At 43.7% G+C, this 20,675-nt stretch overlaps 1 protein-coding gene across 4 annotated transcripts in view; it reads right to left on the reverse strand.

Annotated features, from left to right (window-relative positions):
• GRIN1 (glutamate ionotropic receptor NMDA type subunit 1) overlaps positions 1-20,675 on the reverse strand; it is an 851,805-nt gene that overhangs the window by 439,864 nt on the left and 391,266 nt on the right. For all 4 annotated transcript variants that reach the window (XM_086921247.1, XM_086921250.1, XM_086921251.1 and 1 more), the window contains one exon: positions 2,306-2,480. In XM_086921247.1, the coding sequence (XP_086777373.1) occupies positions 2,306-2,480 (175 nt within the window). The remainder of the gene's footprint in view (positions 1-2,305; positions 2,481-20,675) is intronic.

The raw sequence follows: 20,675 nt of genomic DNA on the forward strand, positions 1-20,675 counted from the left end.
CTTGCCATTGATGGTCTGGCATCAGGTCCAGCTTCTTCATTGCCAATATCATACAGGGCTGGACTGGCCCTAGCAGGCACTGGATATTTTCACAGTGGGCCGGAAGGGTGGGGGCCAGTCCTGGACGGGAGGGGGGCGCTTTTGTTACTGGTGGACGGTTTTGCTCCAGTGCTGCAATATCGGTACCATGTAACAAAAAGAAGCAGCAGAGTTTCCCACCATTGATTCCCCTCAGCGCCGTGCACCCCCCTCTCCCGCCAGCCCGACGTAATTGCCAGGGCTGGTTTGCGTTCCCAGTTCGACCCTGATATCATACCACCATTCTGCCATTCGGCAGTGAATATGTTGGCCATGGTAGGCGTTGACTTTGATCAATGCTCCCATGGTCTTCTGGAGCGCATGGAATGATAGCAAAGATGTTTATGTTGCCTCTTCTCTTTAGATCTACCCTCCTGAGAATCTTGTCTTGGGGACTACATAGATTCAGTAGAAGGCTTACCCTCTCTGAGCTGCCTCCTGTTTTCTCCTTGTCTCCTGCTTCGCATATAGATCTGAAAGCTGCCCCCTCAGACTAATGCCTTTCATGTCCTTTAGGGTACTTGGATAGTTTTTGCAGAATCCACAGTACTTTACTGATTGTGGAGGTGAAACACAGACAGAATGAGGATCAGTGGCTATCTTCATTCTCACACAAGAATGGTACTTCATTAAAAAGTGAAGGCATTGTGAGTATAAGATACCTCACAAATGTGGGGAATTCCTGTGGTTTTGATGAAGAGTTGTGGAAGACATCAGAAGAAACGGAAAATAAGTGGATATGAAGCCATACACCTTGGACATGAACAAGGCTGCATTGTGTGACCAAAACGCGTTGATTTGTCCTCTTGCTACAAAAAAATGTAATATACAAAGCAGCCTGGAGTGCCATGTTTGTAGTTGGAACAGATATATATATATATATATATATATATATATATATATATATATATATATATATATATATATATATATATATATATATATATATATATATATATATATATATATATATATATATATTTATATATATATTACTACAAAAACTCCTCCGAGTACCGGCGCCCACAACCCTTCAGGGCGGCCTCTTTACACCATGGGCACGGAACAGCCCATCAATTCCAAAAGCATGAAGCACCAGATAGAGGCCCATTGCATGAAAAGTTGCATTTATTCTCAGCACAACAGCACGGAAGGTTCTGTCTCCTTACGCGTTTCAGCAAACATTGCCGCCTTGCTCACAGGTGGAAGCAGTGAAAAAATGCAAAATGCAAACGTGCGTGTTTAAAAATCATTATGTCACATGACCAGTAAGTTAAAACTTCATTTCCCATGATGCAGGTAAGTTCTCTTTGCAATACAAGTAAGGAAGTCCGTTTCTTATTTTACCTGCACAATGTTGGTGTGGAGAATAATAAATGCAACTGGTCTTGGTATTTTATTCTTGTAGCAAAGTGCTCAATTATTTACGTGCTTTGAAAATGCCCGGCCCCAGCACAAACAGAAAGGATGTCTTCCTTTCCGAATCCCTTCCATGCACTCTCTGGATTCGCTTAAGAGCATGTCCTTTAGTAAGACCTGAGAGGGCAAGTGGGTCATGTTCCTCATTTAACCCTTTGCATGCTTGTGACGGAACCGTTCCATCACAAGCCTCGGGTGAGCTGTGCTTGTGACGGAACGGTTCCGTCACGGCCTGCTCGCCGCGCCTGCGCGGCGCGAATTCCGCGCCTGCGCTGACGAATTAATGGGCGGGCGGGTTCGTGACGGAACCGTTCCGTCACAAGCACAGCTCACCCGCGAGCCGTGACGGAGCGGTTCCGTCACAAGCACGGAACCGCCGCGCGGCCGCCTCACCCCCTTAGCGCTGCGGCGGAATAGCCGCCGCAGCGAAGGGGTTAACATTCCAAAAACTCCTCCGAGTACCGGAGCCCCCAACCCTTCAGGGCGGCCTCTTTACACCATGGGCACGGAGCAGCCCACCAATTCCACAAGCATATATATATATATATATATGAACAATGGGACAGTGCTAAGAGGTCCTAACCTAACAATAGCAGAGGTATGCCATGAAGCATATATACAAAATAATATAATACAGCATGTAGGCTGACTGATGTACAAATACAAGTTCTGGGTCATGCACAATGCCCTCATTGCCACCTATGAAGTCTGTTGTGAAACCGTGTACTGTCTTTCACCTATTAAGAGCTTTCCCAATACCCCATGTTTTCAATAATTAAACAATTGTGATCATTAGCGGACAAGTTACCTTTTAAAAAGTGGACCGGTCTTCCAGATGTTGGTATTTCCAACACAGCCCCTTGGTGGGTCTGTAATATTCTCCTTTTCAAACAAGTCATGGACAGCCTGCCCCACTACAGCAACAGCATCACTGATGTGTGCGGATTCATTTTTCCCATTGATAAGCTGCAGGCCAATAACTCCTAAAACAAAAAGTAAGACACCATCAAACTCGAGGCTCCTCAGATGAGCATAATTAATATTTTTAAAGTTGTGCATAGCGCATAGAAGACCTCACAGGTACAGAACCCTTTACATAGAAACATTGCATTACAGGCATAAAGTGAAAGCACAGAATAATTAACACATGGTCAAGACACATTCAAAGAAAAATAGAAACAGTGTAAACGGTATAATTCAAGTAAAATGAATAGTAATTTTAGGTACAGTAACAGAGGTAGTTCAGCCAGTAGAAAGCGAAAGTTGACAAGAGAGTATAGGTAGGGATAAAGTTGCAAACTTTACAAAGAAGCAAAGCGAAAAACAGCAGTGTTCATGGGGCTGGACAAAGAGAGGATATTTAGATAATTGACATCTTGCGGCTGTCTGATGGATAATAAGGTGCATGGTGTAGTGCAGAGGCTCAGGTGAAAAAGAAGAAGCATTAGGATATGTAATGTAAAACATGCATATAATAATACATTTGTAGAATAAAGATATTTATTTTTCAAATGTTTTTATTTGTGCTTTTACTTTACCCTAAAGTCAAGTGACATCACGAAAACAAAGGGACAGCACTGGCAACAGCAATATCAAGACCCTCATGTACTAAGAATTGATTTCCCGAAGTTGATGCTAACTGGAGACCAACATTTTGCTGGTTTGTGGACTTTGTGTTTCGTTTATCATGGATGTGCATTTCGCTGCCTGCACTGCTGCGATTACTTAAACACAGGGCACAAGTCCTAAAAAAAGAAGTGGGGGGACTCTCCAAGTTAGGCGTGGTCACAGGAAGTGACATCACGACAGGAAGTGACATCACGGCAGGAAGTGACATCACGAAAGTGACATCACGACAGGAAGTGACATCACGACAGGAAGTGACATCACGACAGGAAGTGACATCATGACAGGTGTGAGCAGGACAAATGCAAGGCAGGGAGATCTGTTGAATAGGATGGCTCCCATCTCTCCCTCTGTCCGCACCATCTCTCCCTCCGCCTGCACCATCTCTCCCTCCGCCTGCACCATCTCTCCCTCCGCCTGCACCATCTCTCCCTCTGCCTGCACCATCTCTCCCTCTGCCTGCACCATCTCTCCATCTGCCTGCACCATCTCCCCCTCCCACTCCGCCTGCACCAGCTCTCCCTCTGCCTGCACCAGCTCTCCCTCTGCCTGCACCAGCTCTCCCTCTGCCTGCACCATCTCTCCCTCTGCCTGCACCATCTCTCCCTCTGCCTGCACCATCTCTCCCTCTGCCTGCACCATTTCCACTCTACCTGCACCATTTCCACTCTGCCTGCACCATCTCTCCCTCTGTCTGCACCATCTCTCCCTCTGTCTGCACCATCTCTCCCTCTGTCCGCACCATCTCCCCTCTGCCTGCACCATCTCTCCCTCTGCCTGCACCATCTCTCCCTCTGCCTGCACCATCTCTCCCTCTGCCTGCACCATCTCCCCCTCCCACTCCGCCTGCACCAGCTCTCCCTCTGCCTGCACCAGCTCTCCCTCTGCCTGCACCAGCTCTCCCTCTGCCTGCACCAGCTCTTCCTCTGCCTGCACCATCTCTCCCTCCCTCTGCCTGCACCAGCTCTCCCTCTGCCTGCACCAGCTCTCCCTCTGCCTGCACCAGCTCTTCCTCTGCCTGCACCATCTCTCCCTCTGCCTGCACCATTTCCACTCTGCCTGCACCATCTCTCCCTCTGTCTGCACCATCTCTCCCTCTGTCCACACCATCTCCCCTCTGCCTGCACCATCTCCCCTCTGCCTGCACCATCTCCCCTCTGCCTGCAACATCTGCCCTCTGCCTGCAACATCTGCCCTCTGCCTGTTCCGTCTCCCCTCCGCCTGCACCGTCTCACCCCCTGCCTGCACCATCTCATCCCATGCCTGCACCATCTCATCCCATGCCTGCACCATCTCTCCCTCTGCCTGCACCATCTCTCCCTCTGCCTGCACCATTTCCACTCTGCCTGCACCATCTCTCCCTCTGTCTGCACCATCTCTCCCTCTGTCCGCACCATCTCCCCTCTGCCTGCACCATCTCCCCTCTGCCTGCACCATCTCCCCTCTGCCTGCAACATCTCTGCCCTCTGCCTGCTCCGTCTCCCCTCTGCCTGCACTGTCTCACCCCCTGCCTGCACCATCTCATCCCATGCCTACACCATCTCATCCCCTGCCTGCACCATCTCTCCCTCTGGCTGCACCGTCTCCCTCTCAGCCTGCATCATCTCCTTCTCTGCTTGCACCATCCACCCCCTTCGCCTGCACCTCCCTCCCCTGCCTGCTGCTCTTTTAACCCTTTCTTCGTCACCTTCTCCCCCGCCATGGGTTTTCCCAGTTTTTGGCTCTTCTCAAAGTGACTGAAATAAACTCATGAAATGCGCTTTGAATTTGTGCACGCAAATTTGCGCCTACCCCGCTTCGATGTGCTGAGTATCGGAGCCTTTTTTTAATACTTTTGTATGATTCAACTGAACCTCCATTGTCTAGGGCAGGCGTGGCAAACAGGGTGAGGCCTTTTTTCGTTCCTCCTGCCATCCTGCACACTCTGTGACCTACCTGCGTTTGGCCCATCATAGCGCTGTCCAAAGAAATCAAATGGTCTTTTCAGTGCTTCTCATATTAACATCTGCAATAATGCAGGACAAGCCTCGCAACATATATACACGGATGATTCAAAAGGTTCCAAAAATTAACTGCAAAAGTGACTTTTTACGAAACTCTGAAAGTTCTTACCATTAGAGATTGGGCCAATCTTGACTTTGTGTTCACTGAATGTGGTGTTCCCCAAACGCCCACATGCACTCGGAACATGAACACGACCAAGATCGCATCTCCGAGCAAAAAGAATAGCGAGCAGAAGGCCAAGGGCGGAGCTCATTTTATACTCAAGCCCCTCCCGACAAAGCCGCTGCCCTCGCAGAACTGGGAAAAGGAAGATTCTGGCATCCGTCCATTTCCCTGCACTATAAACAGCATGGGACAATACGGACGGTGTTACATGAACAGTAAATAAATAGCGAGGAGTTCATTTTGGTGTCAGCCCTCTGCAGGTGACACCCGGTGCGGCCCGCACCTCCCGCACCCCCTTGTGACGCCACTGATCACAACCATCCCCAGAAGAGCTCTCTTGTCCAATGATCTAACCATTCATCCTTCCATCAAACCCCTGATATCCACCATTCCAAATGTACATTGTCATCTATTAATTCTTTTATCCATCATGCAGTCTTTCAACATTCATTCTGTCCTTCCATCTGTGTGCCCATCCATATCCAAACCTTTTCAACTATTTGAAAACCTATCCATCGTCTATCTTTCCATCCATCCTTTCAGTCATCCATCCCTTCATCCATCCATTCACTCACTCATCCATCCAACCGTGTACCATTTCACCCAAGCATCCTTTCACTCATCCATCCACTCTTCCACCCACCCATCCATTCACTCATCCATCCAACCATTTACCCTTTCACCCATCCAGCCTGTAAGACAATAAGAAATGTACATTTGTCAGGTGTCATACCTGATATGTATTGTTAGACAAATTAATTATCATAATGTTATCGATCTAGTGAAGATGGAAGGCTAATACAGCAGCATGAGATTAGGGAACCCAACCCTTTTACACTCGTTCACTGAAAAACGATTGCATCATATTATGGTGAATATTGTGTTGAATATACAGAAGTGCACAAACATGTTTAAAAAAGAAGTCACAAAAGAAACATTTCCGGGGTGTCTGTGGATTCTTGTGCAAGGGCTATGAATCCCAAAAGTTACAGTGGAGTGGTGCATGCTTCCTCGCCTTTCCAGTAATTAAGCGGGTGGTTCTTGCCTTTTATGCACAGCCAGTTGCGGGGAGTTCGCCTCTGATTTGAGCAAGCAGGCTGCAGGGAAGGGACTAACATACCTCTTGGGAACTCGACTCACCGATTAACAGCCCTGCAAGAGCGTTCGCTGCTCAGATTTTTTTTATTTTAGACAATACTGTGTGAAAAAACAGTCTTAAAATAATCGAACTTTTATTTGAAACACATTACACCCTCCGTTCATTTTCAAATGTTGCACATCGTGTTAGCTTTCAACATATGCCAAAAGAAGAGAGAGAGAGACTCCTGACCCTGTGGCAAGCAGCATACTTCTGGTGAGATTTTTGGGAATGCCCTTGACCAGCTGTTAATGTTGCCGGCGGCGCTACCCGCAGGAAGCGGCTCACCACATGCTGTAACACCCCAAACTGGCCCATTGACATTCTGTATGTGGCAATCAGCCCCATACAAAGTGACAATGGGCGGGGTGGGGCTGCTCTTGCGCTTCTAGCAGCATGTGATTGCAGGAAGGCAGGAGGCGGGCAGGCAGCAGGCGAGGCCGGGGACGAAGGAAAGTCTGGAGCGGGACGGCGTTTTGATTGAGCAGGGTGGACGGCGTCCACCCTGGAAAACCCTGGAAAATAAGTGGGGGGATGCCGTCCACCCGCGTGGTACCCCGACTCGTGCCCTGCTTAAACAGTGCTGTAGTTGTAGGTGGCGAAGAGTTGGTAGGGTGAGGACGGTAGTTGGGGCATGGGAGGGTGACCCCAAGATACAAAATCTAATGGCAATCACAGCTTGGCAAACACCGGCGTCAAGAATGTGTCGGTGTTTGTCCGGGTCCGCAGATCCTTTTTGCTTCACATATTTCATTTATTGCTTTTTGAAATCAACCAACAATTCAAAGATCGTAACCTCCCCTCCCCCCAAACCCCCACAGAGCCAGATAGAGAATGTAGGCAGTGACGAATTTTATTTTGCTGGACAAATCGAGAAGGCTAAGAATTCAACTAAAGAATTGTTTGGGGTTGTGGAGAAGCTCAGCTCCTTGCCTAGTAAAAAGACCACAGAAAGTAAACAAAGTTTTTGTGAAGATACAGCAACCACGTATGAATAAAGTTCATAACATTTATGAATCCTTTAGGGTTACACAGGAGCTTGCAGAGAATAATCTGATCACCGGCCCCAGTAAAAATACGTTTTACATTTTCTCACCGGTCACCAGTGAGCAAGTGTAAACTCTTGCCCCGCTGCAGTCTTCAGAGGTATAGCTAAGGAGGTCACTCTTATTCTTTCAGGTATTTTTAACACCATGTTCACCTCAGGAATTTTTCCCATTGAATGGAAGGATGCATCGATCCACACATTGAAAAAAAAAAACAAGCCTGGATGCACCTGACCCTCGAACCTATCGGCCTATTGCTAGGCTGTCCGTCCTTTCCAGCTAAGATAGTGGGAAACGTTATGAATAAACAACTAGCTCAGTTTGTTCAAGAAAATGACCTGCTGGACTCCACGCAATTTGTTTTTTGTCTATAACACAGTACGGAAACAGCCTTGATAAAAGATACTGCAGAAATCAGGACAGTTAAGGACAGTGGTGGCGCCGCCACTCTAATCCTTTTAGATCTCTCAGTGGCATTTGACAACGTCAATCACCACCTGTTCCAATCCCGCCTTAGAAAGCTAGGGGTAAAGGGTCTATCTCTGTCCTTGTTAACATCTTTTCTGACCGAAAGAACACAAACAGTGACTCAGGATGGCTTCAAATCAACACCCTATGTCCTGCCATGTGGGGTTCCACAGGGCTCATCGCTTAGGCCATCCCTTTTTAATATCTACGTGTATGAGTTGGCTCCACTGAGCCAGCATTTAGGCTTTAGCCTAACATCATACGCCCATGACACACAGATTGTCGTAGCGGCGTATAAAGAGCAAGCCTCTCATGTTCTGCATTTTAGAAACTATGCAGGAAGTTAATAGTTGGATGGGCAAGCATTGTCTTAAACTCAATTCGGAGAAAACCGCAATAGTGATTTTCGGCAAACTCCAACCAAGATAGGATTGCATCTGGTGGCCTACAGAGATGGGAAAGTTGCCTAAACCAGTGGATACATCAAAAAATCTTGAGATTTTTAATTGACAAGAAACTAACATTCGCCCAGCAAACAAATAAAACGGTTTCCACCACATTTTACCTGCTCAAGAAACTGAGGAAGGTTCTTCCTTATACCCATATGGATTCTAGGAAAACATTTGTAACTGCATTAGTATTAACAAAATTAGATTACTGCAATGGGTTGTACCTGAATATGCAAAAACAACATTAAAAAAACCTGCAAACGGTACTGAATGCAGCTGCAAGTCTCCTCCTAAATTAGCCCAAGTATGAATCAGACTCGACTGAAATTGGTAAACTCCACTGGCTTCCTGTAGCAAGTTGTGTGAAGTTTAAGATTATATACCTAGCCTTTAAGTCCTTTAATAATATGGAGCCGATGTTCCTAAGAAACATTTTCTCTTGGTACTACCCGGGTAGACATCTTAGATCTACTGGCATCAGACTTATGACGGTTCCCAGGTTTGGCACCTCTAGCTGGGAGGGACGAAGCATTGGCTATGGCACGGCAAAGTTATGGAATACGCTTCCTATGCATATCAGACATGGCTATTCTTGAACTAATGCTAGAACCTCTAGGGCTTACTGTAGTTTCCACAGCGCCAAGACACCTCTGGATATTTATTGTGCTTAATAAGTTATATTAACAAGAATGCGCAGGGTGGGAAGGGGAGTAGGGGCATGGGAGGATGACCCCAAGATAAAACAAAATTTCAGTCACAGCTGGGCAAACTGGCATAAAGAATATGTCAGTGTTTGTCTTTATGCATCTCAATTCTGATTTTCCAAACTGAGCTATATACCAATAGGTCACTTCACAAAATACTGAATTTAAGAGCGTCTCAAAAGGACGTGTCTCATGAATATTCATTACGCAGGCCACAATTTTCGACCCCTTACAATTGCCCTTAATCATAAGGATGGTGGCCTTCAAGTGTCAGCAAACCAAAATGTCTGTGATTGTGTTTAAATAAAGTTCTTTTTTGTTTTTGTTTTCAAATGTAGCCTATTTTTCTTAAAACAAATGTGTCAAAAAATATTTTGCTTTTTCAAACAGGTTTACTGACTCGCCCTGAAACTCTTTTCAAGATTTATAAAGGAAAAGAGGTCCAAATGGGATACCTTCCCCCTTTGCAAATCAGTTATCACACCAACCTGGGAGTCAGTAACTTTCCAATGTCTTGCAAGTGCATTGCAGTTGCAAAACATTGATACATCAGGGTCAGAATTGCCCCTTCCAAATAGCGAGGCTGAAATCATTTCTAAACCCATTTAATTATTTGGAAACATTTTCTAATTGCATAATGAGTTTAGGACATTTGGGGCCAGATGTACGACCCTTCCATTTTGCGACTCGGAATATGTGACTCATAAAATGGAATTTACAACAGTGACACAGACACTGTTTGCAATTTCCGATGGGGTCGCAAACGACCTGCCTCAATAATATTCATGAGGCAGGTCGCAATTTGCCACCCCATTGGGAATAGCCAGCACTCACAGGGATGGTAGCCTGCTGTGGTCTGCAGACCACCATGTTGGTGACAGCTTTTTCAATAAAAATAATGTCCCAGTGGAGAGCATTCACAAAATATAGACGAGCAGTTAATGATCAAAGTAGGCAAATTATAACACCACCAATTAGCTCATTCCAAAAATGGTTGTGATTTAATTGTATCACAGGTATGGGAATGAATCAAAAATATGACATAGATTGCATTTCACATTTATCCAATTACAAGTAGCAGGTGCACACATTGTGAGTTGACAAGTGCATAGCCGGGATGAGTGCAGGTGATGTGCAAAGGGAAGGTAGTGCCCTTATATGCATCAACAATTCATAATTACGGCCTATCCTGCCAGATGTCTGGCATACACATGAATGTTAAATCATAACAAAGGAGTGGCGATGGGGGCCAGCTTTGCTCCCAATCTGGCCAATCCTCTACATGGATGATTTCGAACAACAATACATCTACAACAATCAGAACCCGTATGGCGACCATGTCACATACTGGAAGCGATACATAGACGATGTCTTTATGGTTTGGACTGGCAGTGACTCTGAACTCCTCTCCTTCTATGGATGGCTGAGTGAAAGATCTATGGATATCCAGTTTACCATTCAAAAGGACAGGTGGACCATCGATTTCCTGGATATTTCGATAAAAGCTTCGAGCCAGTGTTTATACACTACCCTATATCGGAAACCCACCGAAAGGAATACCTTTTACGATATGGCAGCCACCATCCACGGGGACTACGCGACAATTTGCCATTCGAGCAATTCCTCAGAATCAGAAGGAACTGCACACTAAAAGAAGATTTCTTCACTGAATCAGATGGTCTGATCAATAGACTAGTAGAACGTGGATACCCGAAACGTTTGGTGAAGCGTGCAAGGAAACGAGCTTGGCACAATCCAAGGGAATCACTTCTCATGCCCAAAGAACAATCCGATGGGAAAATGGACAGGTTGATTTGTATTACAACATTCAACACAAGGAGCAATGAGATCCGACAAATTGTCAATAAACATTGGCCAATCGTGACTGACAAACTGCAGCTACCTGTCCCCCCTATGCACTCATTTAAGAAAGGCAAAAATGTCCAAGATCATGTGATCAGATCCTTTCTGGAACCCTTGCGCCAACCTACTATCCAATCGATGTGAAAACTTCCGACATTAGTCGGACATTATAAATGTGGGAACTGTAAAGCTTGTGGCCTAACAATCGAAACAAAACAATTCAACCATAACAATTGCACTACAGATGTTAAGACCCCCACTAATTGCAACACATCTAATGTCATTTATGAAATTCTGTGCCTCTGTGATAAATGTATGTAGGGCAAACATTACAGAAGGTCAAGGCCTGAATACTGCAGCACTGCAGTAGTATAAGATCTGGCAGTATAGGGGCTCCCCTAGTTGAACACTTTCAAACTTTCAATCACCCCCCGGAATCAATCAAATGGTTGGTCATTGAAGCCATCAACTTGGTAATCAGGGGTGGGGACTTGAGCCTAATCTTGAATACCAGGGAATGCAAGTGGATCATTTTAATTCTGTTCACAATGGCCTCAATGAAATGGATATGACACATGCACAATTGTCTCTGTTAGGTGGGAATAAGGAGATATAATCTACATTCTTACTGCAATATAGACATCATACAGTCTTAAACATTAGGCTGTGCCTAATAAACATTTCCAGATTGTGCGTCTGGCATCTAGACTGGACAGCTTGTTGGTATACCCTAAAAAGGATTTTACCATGAGACAAATTAGGCATTTAGACTGGTTAGCATGTTTTTGCACCCTAAACATGATAAGACCTTGATACTAATGAATCGCCTCGTTTTACGCTCCCATTGATTACCCCTTTCATCAGCACCAACTGTGTAATACTGCAGGATTCTGGCGACAGTGTTGTAAATATAGCTACCGATGTTTCAATCTCCACGTATTGGGATATAGTATGACATTTATGTATGTAATGCCTTTTTCCTTCTATGTCCATAATTGCAAGCATCTGTGTTTTTTATGAGGGCTTTAATGTCTTAAATGCATTTTTAACATTGACGCTTTTAAGAATGCACAAATTTCCAGAATTTTCTTTACCAACGTAAGAAACTCACTACGCCATTTAATGTATCAAGCGCCACTTAAAGATGAATATATATTTAACATTGAGGTGTTTCTGCAAGTGGTATTGTTGTTTTCCAAAGCCAGTTGGGCATGCGTAGTTTTTCCTATGAAGTATTGTTGAACACTCATGTGTGGGCAGGGCAGGGCCGTTTCTACCATTAGGCAAGACTAGGCGGCTACCTAGGACGGCAAAAGAGGGTGGGCAGGGCAGGGCCGTTTCTACCATTAGGCAAGACTAGGCGGCTACCTAGGACGGCAAAAGAGGGAGGGCGGCAAAAACCATGAATTTGGAAATCCCCTTGAGTGAATGGCCGCCAAGTCTTGCCTAATGATAGAAACGGCGCTGCCCCTTGAGTAAACTGTCTTCGACCTCGAAAGCGCATTAGCGCCTTCTAATATTCAACGTTACGTGAGGTGGTGTGACGTCACGTTCGGCGCCACAGGTGGGGGCCATGCGTGCCCGCTCTCGTAGGAGCTCTGTGCTCGCCTCGTTGTCGCCTGCACCGGACACCCAGACTACAGGTGAGGAGATCCACTAAGGAGCGAACAGGTCTGCTCGTGTTGGCTGGTGCGCAGCCTACATCACTGGAGACTGCATGCACCTCTTCGTCAGAGCAGCTGAGCACGAGTCAAAGTCAGCGCTGCTTTATCTCCCCTCAGCGTGGGGCTGCAGCGGCCTGCTCCGGTGGGAGAGGGGGGAGTCGGTGCAGACACAGAGCCACTCATGCCCCCCGACTGTGGTGAGACTGCTAGCTGCCATGCCCAGGTCTGTGGAAACGAAAGGAGGCCAGCCTTGCCCTAGGTGACGCCACCACAGCGACTAATCACTTTAGTAACTCCTGTTGCATCATCACTGCAGTGAATAGCCAGATTTCGATCAGGTTATTGACGATAAGAGGCTTCCTATGGAAGTAATATTTAACAAGACTATACATTATGTAAGACGGATCTATGACAGAATTTCGACAGACAGAATTTCGACCTACACAAATATCGGCGTAATTATATCGATAGCAAAAATATCGACGCCCTATGTAGAACATGGTAAGTACCAAAATATCGAAAAAATAATATCGATGTTGAAAATATCGTTGTTAAATATATCGATTTTTTTTTATTTAAAATAACATAAAAAATACTTTAAATAATACTTATTAATTACTTAAACATAGTTAAATATATGTAATAATGTTAAAAAAAATAATAATACATATTTAAATGAAAAAATAAAAATTAAAAATCATATATAATATATAATTACTTAACAATAATTACTATTCCCACTCCAGTAGATGCAACAGTAGGAAAAACTGACCCTGAACCCTAAAAATACCCCTTTACCCAAAAACCTAAAACTGACCCTGAACCCTAAAAATACCCCTTTACCCAAAAACTGAAAACTGACCCTGAACCCTAAAAATACCCCTTTACCCAAGAACTGAAAACTGACCCTGAACCCAAAAAATACCCCTTTACCCAAAAACTGAAAACTGACCCTGAACCCTAAAAATACCCCTTTACCCAAAAACTGAAAACTGACCCTGAACCCTAAAAATACCCCTTTACCAAAAAACTGAAAACTGACCCTGAACCCTAAAAATACCCCTTTACCCAAAAACTGAAAACTGACCCTGAACCCTAAAAATACCCCTTTACCCAAAAACTGAAAACTGACCCTGAACCCTAAAAATACCCCTTTACCCAAAAACTGAAAACTGACCCTGAACCCTAAAAATACCCCTTTACCCAAAATTACTAAATATTACAATTAAATTACTTCCCACCCTATTCCCCTATAAACCCACAACCCGCTCCAGTAGTAAAACATATAATTTACTAAAAAAAATACACAAAGTAGCAATGAATTAATCAATTAATCAATTAAAATAATTCATTGCCAATTACTATTTAATTGCAAAATAAATTAATCATTAAAAAATAATTATTTAATTACAAATAAATTACTTCCCACCCTATTCCCCTATAAACCCACAACCCGCTCTAGTAGTAAAACATATAATTTACTTAAATATATACATAAATTATCAATTAATTAATCAATTAATCAATTAAAATAATTCATTGCCAATTAATATTTAATTGCAAAATAAATTATTCATTAAAAATTAATTATTTAATTACAAATAAATTACTTCCCACCCTATTCCCCTATAAACCCACAACCCGCTCCAGTAGTAAAACATATAATTTACTTAAAAAAATACATAAATTAGCAATTAATTAATCAATTAATCAATTAAAATAATTCATTGCCAATTAATATTTAATTGCAAAATAAATTAATCATTGAAAAATAATTATTTAATTACAAATAAATTACTTCCCACCCTATTCCCCTATAAACCCACAACCCGCTCTGGTAATAAAACATATTATTTACTTTTATATATTTTTTATTTATAAAAACATATTAAACACATATTATAACAATTAATTTAAATACTTAACTAATATTTCTAACACATATTAGTAAATCGAAATTACTTACATCGATATATATGCTATCGATATAAGTAATGTCGATATTACTTACATCGATATATATGCTATCGATATCAGTAATTTCGATATTACTTACCTTAGGGTCGATATTCTGGCCATCGATATTCTGGACATCGATATTCTGTCCCATCGATATTAGCAACTCGATATAAGTGTAAGTCGAAATAAAAAAATCGATATTTTGACATTTTACCATGTAAGACACGGGCGAATGGGTGTAATGGGGTAAAGTGGAAGGCCAAATAAATTAGTTTATTTTAAGCCCTAGCTAGCGAGCAACCAGGCGTGTGTGCTTTTATTTTTCGAGCGCCTACAGCTACAGTGTCTCTTACTCGGTCAGTGTTCAGGAGCAAGCCTCCATGAGAGGCTGGGTTAAAATATGGTGCATCAGTGGGCGACAACAGACCAAAACGTGCGTGATACCTGCTTAATGCTTTGAGCACTATCCCCGGGTCGCAGAATTTCGAGGCGCCAAGGGAAAGATGAGAAGGTCACACAACCCGCCCCCCCCCCCCCCCCCCCTACACACACACAGTTTTTGCTGTTTTAAATGATAACAAATGGTACATTCTCTAGCACATCACTTTACGAGGAAATGTCTCGAAAAGTGCGTATGAATATCTTCCTTTGTAAAACCCAATAAGCTAGTTGCATGGGTCATAACTAATCAGGCTTAACGACTACTTTAGCCAGGTTAGAAAGTGATACACATTTTAAAGGTGATTTGACCTGCAGTGCAAGGAGCCTTAGCCAAATAATTTTGTTGTGTATGCAAGCAGCAGTGACAATGGACAGAAGGAGACTGTGATATAAAGACACCTTTAAAAGGGCTGAAGGAATTGAGGGAGGTTCTTCTTACTTAAAAGCATCTTAACTTATTTGGTGCATGTGTTTTTAAAGCATATTTGACACGGTGCAATCCGTCTTTCATCCCTTTCCTTCTTTAATGTCTCGGGGCAAACTATTTATGATTACACAGTGACGTGTGTTTAAGAACTGGTAGGACTATCTTAGGGTACCTGTTCCCTCAAAATTGATCGATTTTATGTAATTGTAACATTGCTGACGAAAATACGATGTTCCTAAAAGATAAGGGGCACCACAAGAGGCTAGAACGCTGACTCGCCATGCTGGCTGGCTTCACTGGAAGTACATTTTGAGAACAATTACAGCATTGGCCTGTATCTGGAGGCATAGCAGCTAAGGTAATGCAGAGTAACACCAAGTTGTGTTGCATGGCGGATGTGCAGCTTGAGCATTGGTTTTGTAAATGCTTGGTCCATGTTAGGCCTGAATACCATTTCCATTCAAGGTATGGAATCGAGGTTGCAGTTTCTTTGACTTGTGAGCAGTGCTTGAAATGAGAAAATAGAAGGGCAGGTACTCTGTACCAGAGTACCTGTACCTCACTCTTGAGAATTGCCGGTACTCTCCCTCTTAAAATAAACAAGCATTAAAAATGCAATAGATTGCGCCTTTCATTAAGTTAAAGCCATTTGCTTTGCTATGCAATACCATTAGCAAAGCAAATGGCTTTAACTTAATCAAAGGCGAGACCTATTGCATTTTCAATGCTCTTTTTTAATGTATTTTGACATTTAAGTGCCCGTGCCGAGGACAGGAAACCACTGGCTCTAATTAGGCACTCCCACTTAAAATGGTAAATATGGGAGGTTTGCAGCAGATCACACACGTATCCAGGCGCCTTGGTGCTTGTTTGACTACTTGGCACTCTCTGTACTTTCTCTGCCACCACACTATAGTAGATCTTTACTTTTTTATAGGCCCCCGAGGTTCAATGCATTGCACTTCAGCCAGGATCTTCATTAACCCTCTCGCCAGGTCCCATTATTCTTGAAAGCTTGTTTTTTTATAATCAAATCTTCTGAATTTTCGACTGATTTACATTTTAGTGGTGAGGAGAACTGGCACCTCACTTGTGTACTCTATAATTCTCTGTGACGGGGATTCTAAGATACTGCAAGTTCGTGCACAATTGCTGGCGTCGGTAAGTGGCTGTGGGCTAGGGGGCAGGGTAGGTGGCAAGTGAGCTCTAGTAGAGATGGGGAAGTGTCATGCTTTATTCCCCCCCTTGCCTCCACCTCTATTTATCACATTAGCAAACACAGCCTAGCCAATAGCAGAAGACATTTCTATAAATAATTTCATTTCTTTTCATAATAAAGCTACTCCATTCAGTTTTAAAATGTCCACAATTCCCCTGCCTCCACACGAGTGGCTCCTATAAATGTAGCTGGGAGAGAGTCTGTGTAGACCGCCTCCGCCAACTAGCTGTTGGTGACCATTTGTAATGACAAATGGGAATGGCTGTAAGGAACTCTGAAAAAGAGCCTTAAAGCAGCGATGTCCAGCACGGCCACCATAAAAGTCGTAGCGCTCCTACAGGGCAGGGGCGTTAGGCTCCTGGTAGCCTCATAAAAAGCGATCCTTCTTCGGGACTGCCACAACTTTCTAGTACAGTTGCTTTCTCCTAACTGGACACTTTTATTTCTATTTTATTTTTGGGGTGTGCTTTAAGTTCGTCCTTCAGTCTTCACCAGTCAGTTTTGCGAGGGTATTTGGTGATGAATTATTATTGAATCATGCCCAAGTGTTAGATTTTTTCGCAGACTAGGCTGCTAGTTAGAACATCTTAACTCGTTGCATTCACTCCCTAGTACTTGGTAACCAAGAGAGGTGGGCTGAAGAATAAATTAACTTAAATGAAATTAATTAGCCGGGATGACAAGGGGAGAGAGTAATGGTAGTAAAGGGAGGGGGCAGCATTTTTCAATTCTCGCCTAGGGTGGCAAAACACCTAGAAACAGCCCTGGGGCAGGGCAAAGGACTTACTCTGACTTCAGCACGTTATCAGCCGATAAAACACACTGCATCTGGTACGTGCATTGCGTGCACGCTGACTTTCACTATTTAAACATGGCACTTGACAGCATGTCGGTGTTAGCTGTCAGACGAACGCCTCCAGGCAACCAACAGGTATGTCCCGGCGGCCCTCATAGTTAGGCGATTTGGTATGCGCCCAATTTAGCTCCGGGGCACACAGCGGCACCTCTGGTATTTGTACACGCATTGTCAAGTAGAATAGGCCATCCTTCTTGCCGCGTCTTTTTTGAATCCTTTTCCACCACGTTGCCCCTGACAGGGAGGGGTTTCCGTAGTGAGCGTAGTGGGGCTACGCGGAGCTACGCAAAGTGGGCCTGAAACTACGCCCACCCATGCACTCCGCGTAGCCCCACTACGCGCCGCCCGCCTCCCTCCCGCCTCCCTCCCGCCCTCTCCTAAATACCTTTTTAAATGTAAATATACGACAGAAGTAAATAAAAGGCACTTACCTGGTCCGCGGCGTCCCAGGGGTCCCTCTTCTCTTTTGCGCCGCCGTCTGCCATCCCAATGCGCATGCGCGGCTGCCCGCGCATGCGCATTTCTCGCGAGAAATGCTCATATTTTCTCATCGATATTTTTGCAAGTCGATATTAATGGGCTCGATATTATTTCAGTGATCCGATTTAACATGTGTATGCCAGACATCTGGTGGGATGGGTCGTCATTATGAATTGTTAATGCATATATGTGCACTACCTTCCCTTTGCACATCACCTGCACTCATCCCGGCTATGCACTTGTTACCTCACGATGTGTGCTCCTGCTACTTGTAATTGAATAAATGTGAAATACATTCTATGTCATATATTTTATTTATTCCTATACCTGTGATACAATTTGATCACAACCATTTTTGGAATGAGCTGATTGGTGGTGTTATAATTTGCCTACTTTGATCATTTACTGCTCGTCTATATTTTGTGAATGCTCTCCACTGTGACATTATCTTTATGCACCACATTGTACCCAGGTCCAGTGGTCTATCAGGTTACCCCATTATTACACAGCTTTTTCAATAAAGCAGGTGTTTTTAAATGCACCCCGTTTTCCTTAAAGGAAAACGGGATGCATTTAAAAAACAAAAATGAAACATTTGTGTTCTATTTTTTAAGAGTAACCTGATCTTAAAAAATATTTTAACTACCAGTCACAAAAGGAAAGGCATCCCTTGGTGACCCATTCCCGTTTGCGAGTGGTTTACTAAATTTTTGAAAGGGGTGGAAAACTGTGAGTTTTTTCCAACTGCAATTACGGTTGCAAAACAATTTTACATTGAAGGGGCGCTCTTGGCACGCCCCTTCCTAATAGTGAGTCGCAAACTCTATTTTGTGAGTTGGTAATAGGTTACCAACTCTCAAAATAGGGTTTGTACATAGGGCAGACTTATTTTGCAGTTGCAAACGGGACAATTTCCCGTTTACGACCGCAAAAAATGATCATACATCTGATAAATTATTTTAGTGTTCACAAACCCTCTGATTTACCTAATCAAAGTGTTTACACATGGTAAAACCCTTTATACATAATGCCACAAGTTCCTTCATGCAGGCATCAGCTGCAGTTTGTCAGTTCCCCACATACAGACAGACACAAATAAGTGGCCACATCCGATGTAACAGCAATGTAAGTTTCTTTCACATACTTAGAACTGTTAAATCATGGAGAGGAGAAGTGCATGTTTAATTTCCTTGAACATCTGGAAGTTTTCATTTAGCATCTCCTTAAAGGTGGTAAGCAATATAACAAAGATGCCAGTAAAAAACATGAATTTTGTCTTGTAGAGGAAGAGCTACAGCCATCAGGAAAGGGAGCTTGCATCACCACTCTCCAGTTTACACATCCCTGGTAAGAGTATAGTGCTCATTTCTATAGTCCACATTTACTGTGTTGCATCCCTCTCTAGAGACATCCCCTGAAATATTGCACCCTGTTCTTGAGGCTGCCATAGTGAATTGGAGTCAAATTCGAGGAAAAAGACACCGAAAACAGGTATCTAGCTAACTCATAATACAGCATCATCTGTAGGAATAGAGCATGTCTCACTATGCTCCTTGTTTGGATGGGATGGTCTTTGATTTCAGATACAAAATTAGAGCTTTTTGTCAATGTCTTTTTTACTTATAAAAATCTGCCTTATGCCTTAAGTTGCAGACTGCTCTTTAACTGTGTAGCCAGGAGAGGTCACTAGGGAAAGGTAGTGGTAGAGCGGTGGGGTGGGTGGGGAATTACAAAAAATAAAGAAAAGAATAGGTCACTTACCTGCCGGTCACCGCCTCTCCTCCGTCCTCTTCTGTAGTTTCCAGGAAGCACACAGGCTCCCAGACTCCCCTAGCCAATCACGATGCTGCTGACAGATGCATTGTGATTGGTCTGAGAGCTCTGGTTCAGCATTCAGACAGGGAGTGGGAGTCTGTGCATGTTCTCAACCTGGCCTTGTAATACAGCCGGGTGGAGAACATGCTAAGTGCGCATGACAGTTTGGCCGGCTCAGGATGGCCGATCAAACCATCATGCAAAATTATGTTGCAGCAACAACTCCTCCTCCCTGTGAGGACAGCCAAGCCCCGCCCACCCTCACCTGGCTCGGGCTCCGTACAAAAAAGAAAATGATAATAACATAACGTTATTAACGTTGCATTATTATCATTTTATTTTTTCCTTTGAAATCAATGGGGCGACGCTCCTCTGCCTTGGTAGAAGAGACACCACTGGGTGTAGTCCTTCTTTAGAGAACCAACACGCACCAAATTAAAAAGTGTTCTTTTGATTAAACCCATTAAAATCCTTGAATTAAAGCTTCTTAACGAGGAGGATGTTGTATTTTGTAAATTTTGGGAATGTTAACGGAGCCGAGTGTATCAGAATGGCAAAGGTTTTACAGGTATTTATATCGTTGTAATAACACAACTAAACCCAAAATTGCTCATTTTCTCTACTCCGAAAGAATTTAAAGCTGGAAGTTGAACCAGTGACTGGAAGCTTAAACACGGAACTCTGCAAAAGGTTAATTCACCTCCTTTGCACCACATTGATAACATACGCTCTCTTGTTGCTGGAAGCAGCTCACACATATGCCATGCAGATCATGGTGGCCTGCTTTGTCAATGACCCATTGTTAAAAGGTAAAAGGTAAAAAAAAAAAAAAAAAACATTTTCCTTTGTTCCTG

Source organism: Lissotriton vulgaris, chromosome 5 (genome assembly GCF_964263255.1).
Source record: "Lissotriton vulgaris chromosome 5, aLisVul1.2, whole genome shotgun sequence".
Lineage (NCBI taxonomy): Eukaryota > Metazoa > Chordata > Amphibia > Caudata > Salamandridae > Lissotriton > Lissotriton vulgaris.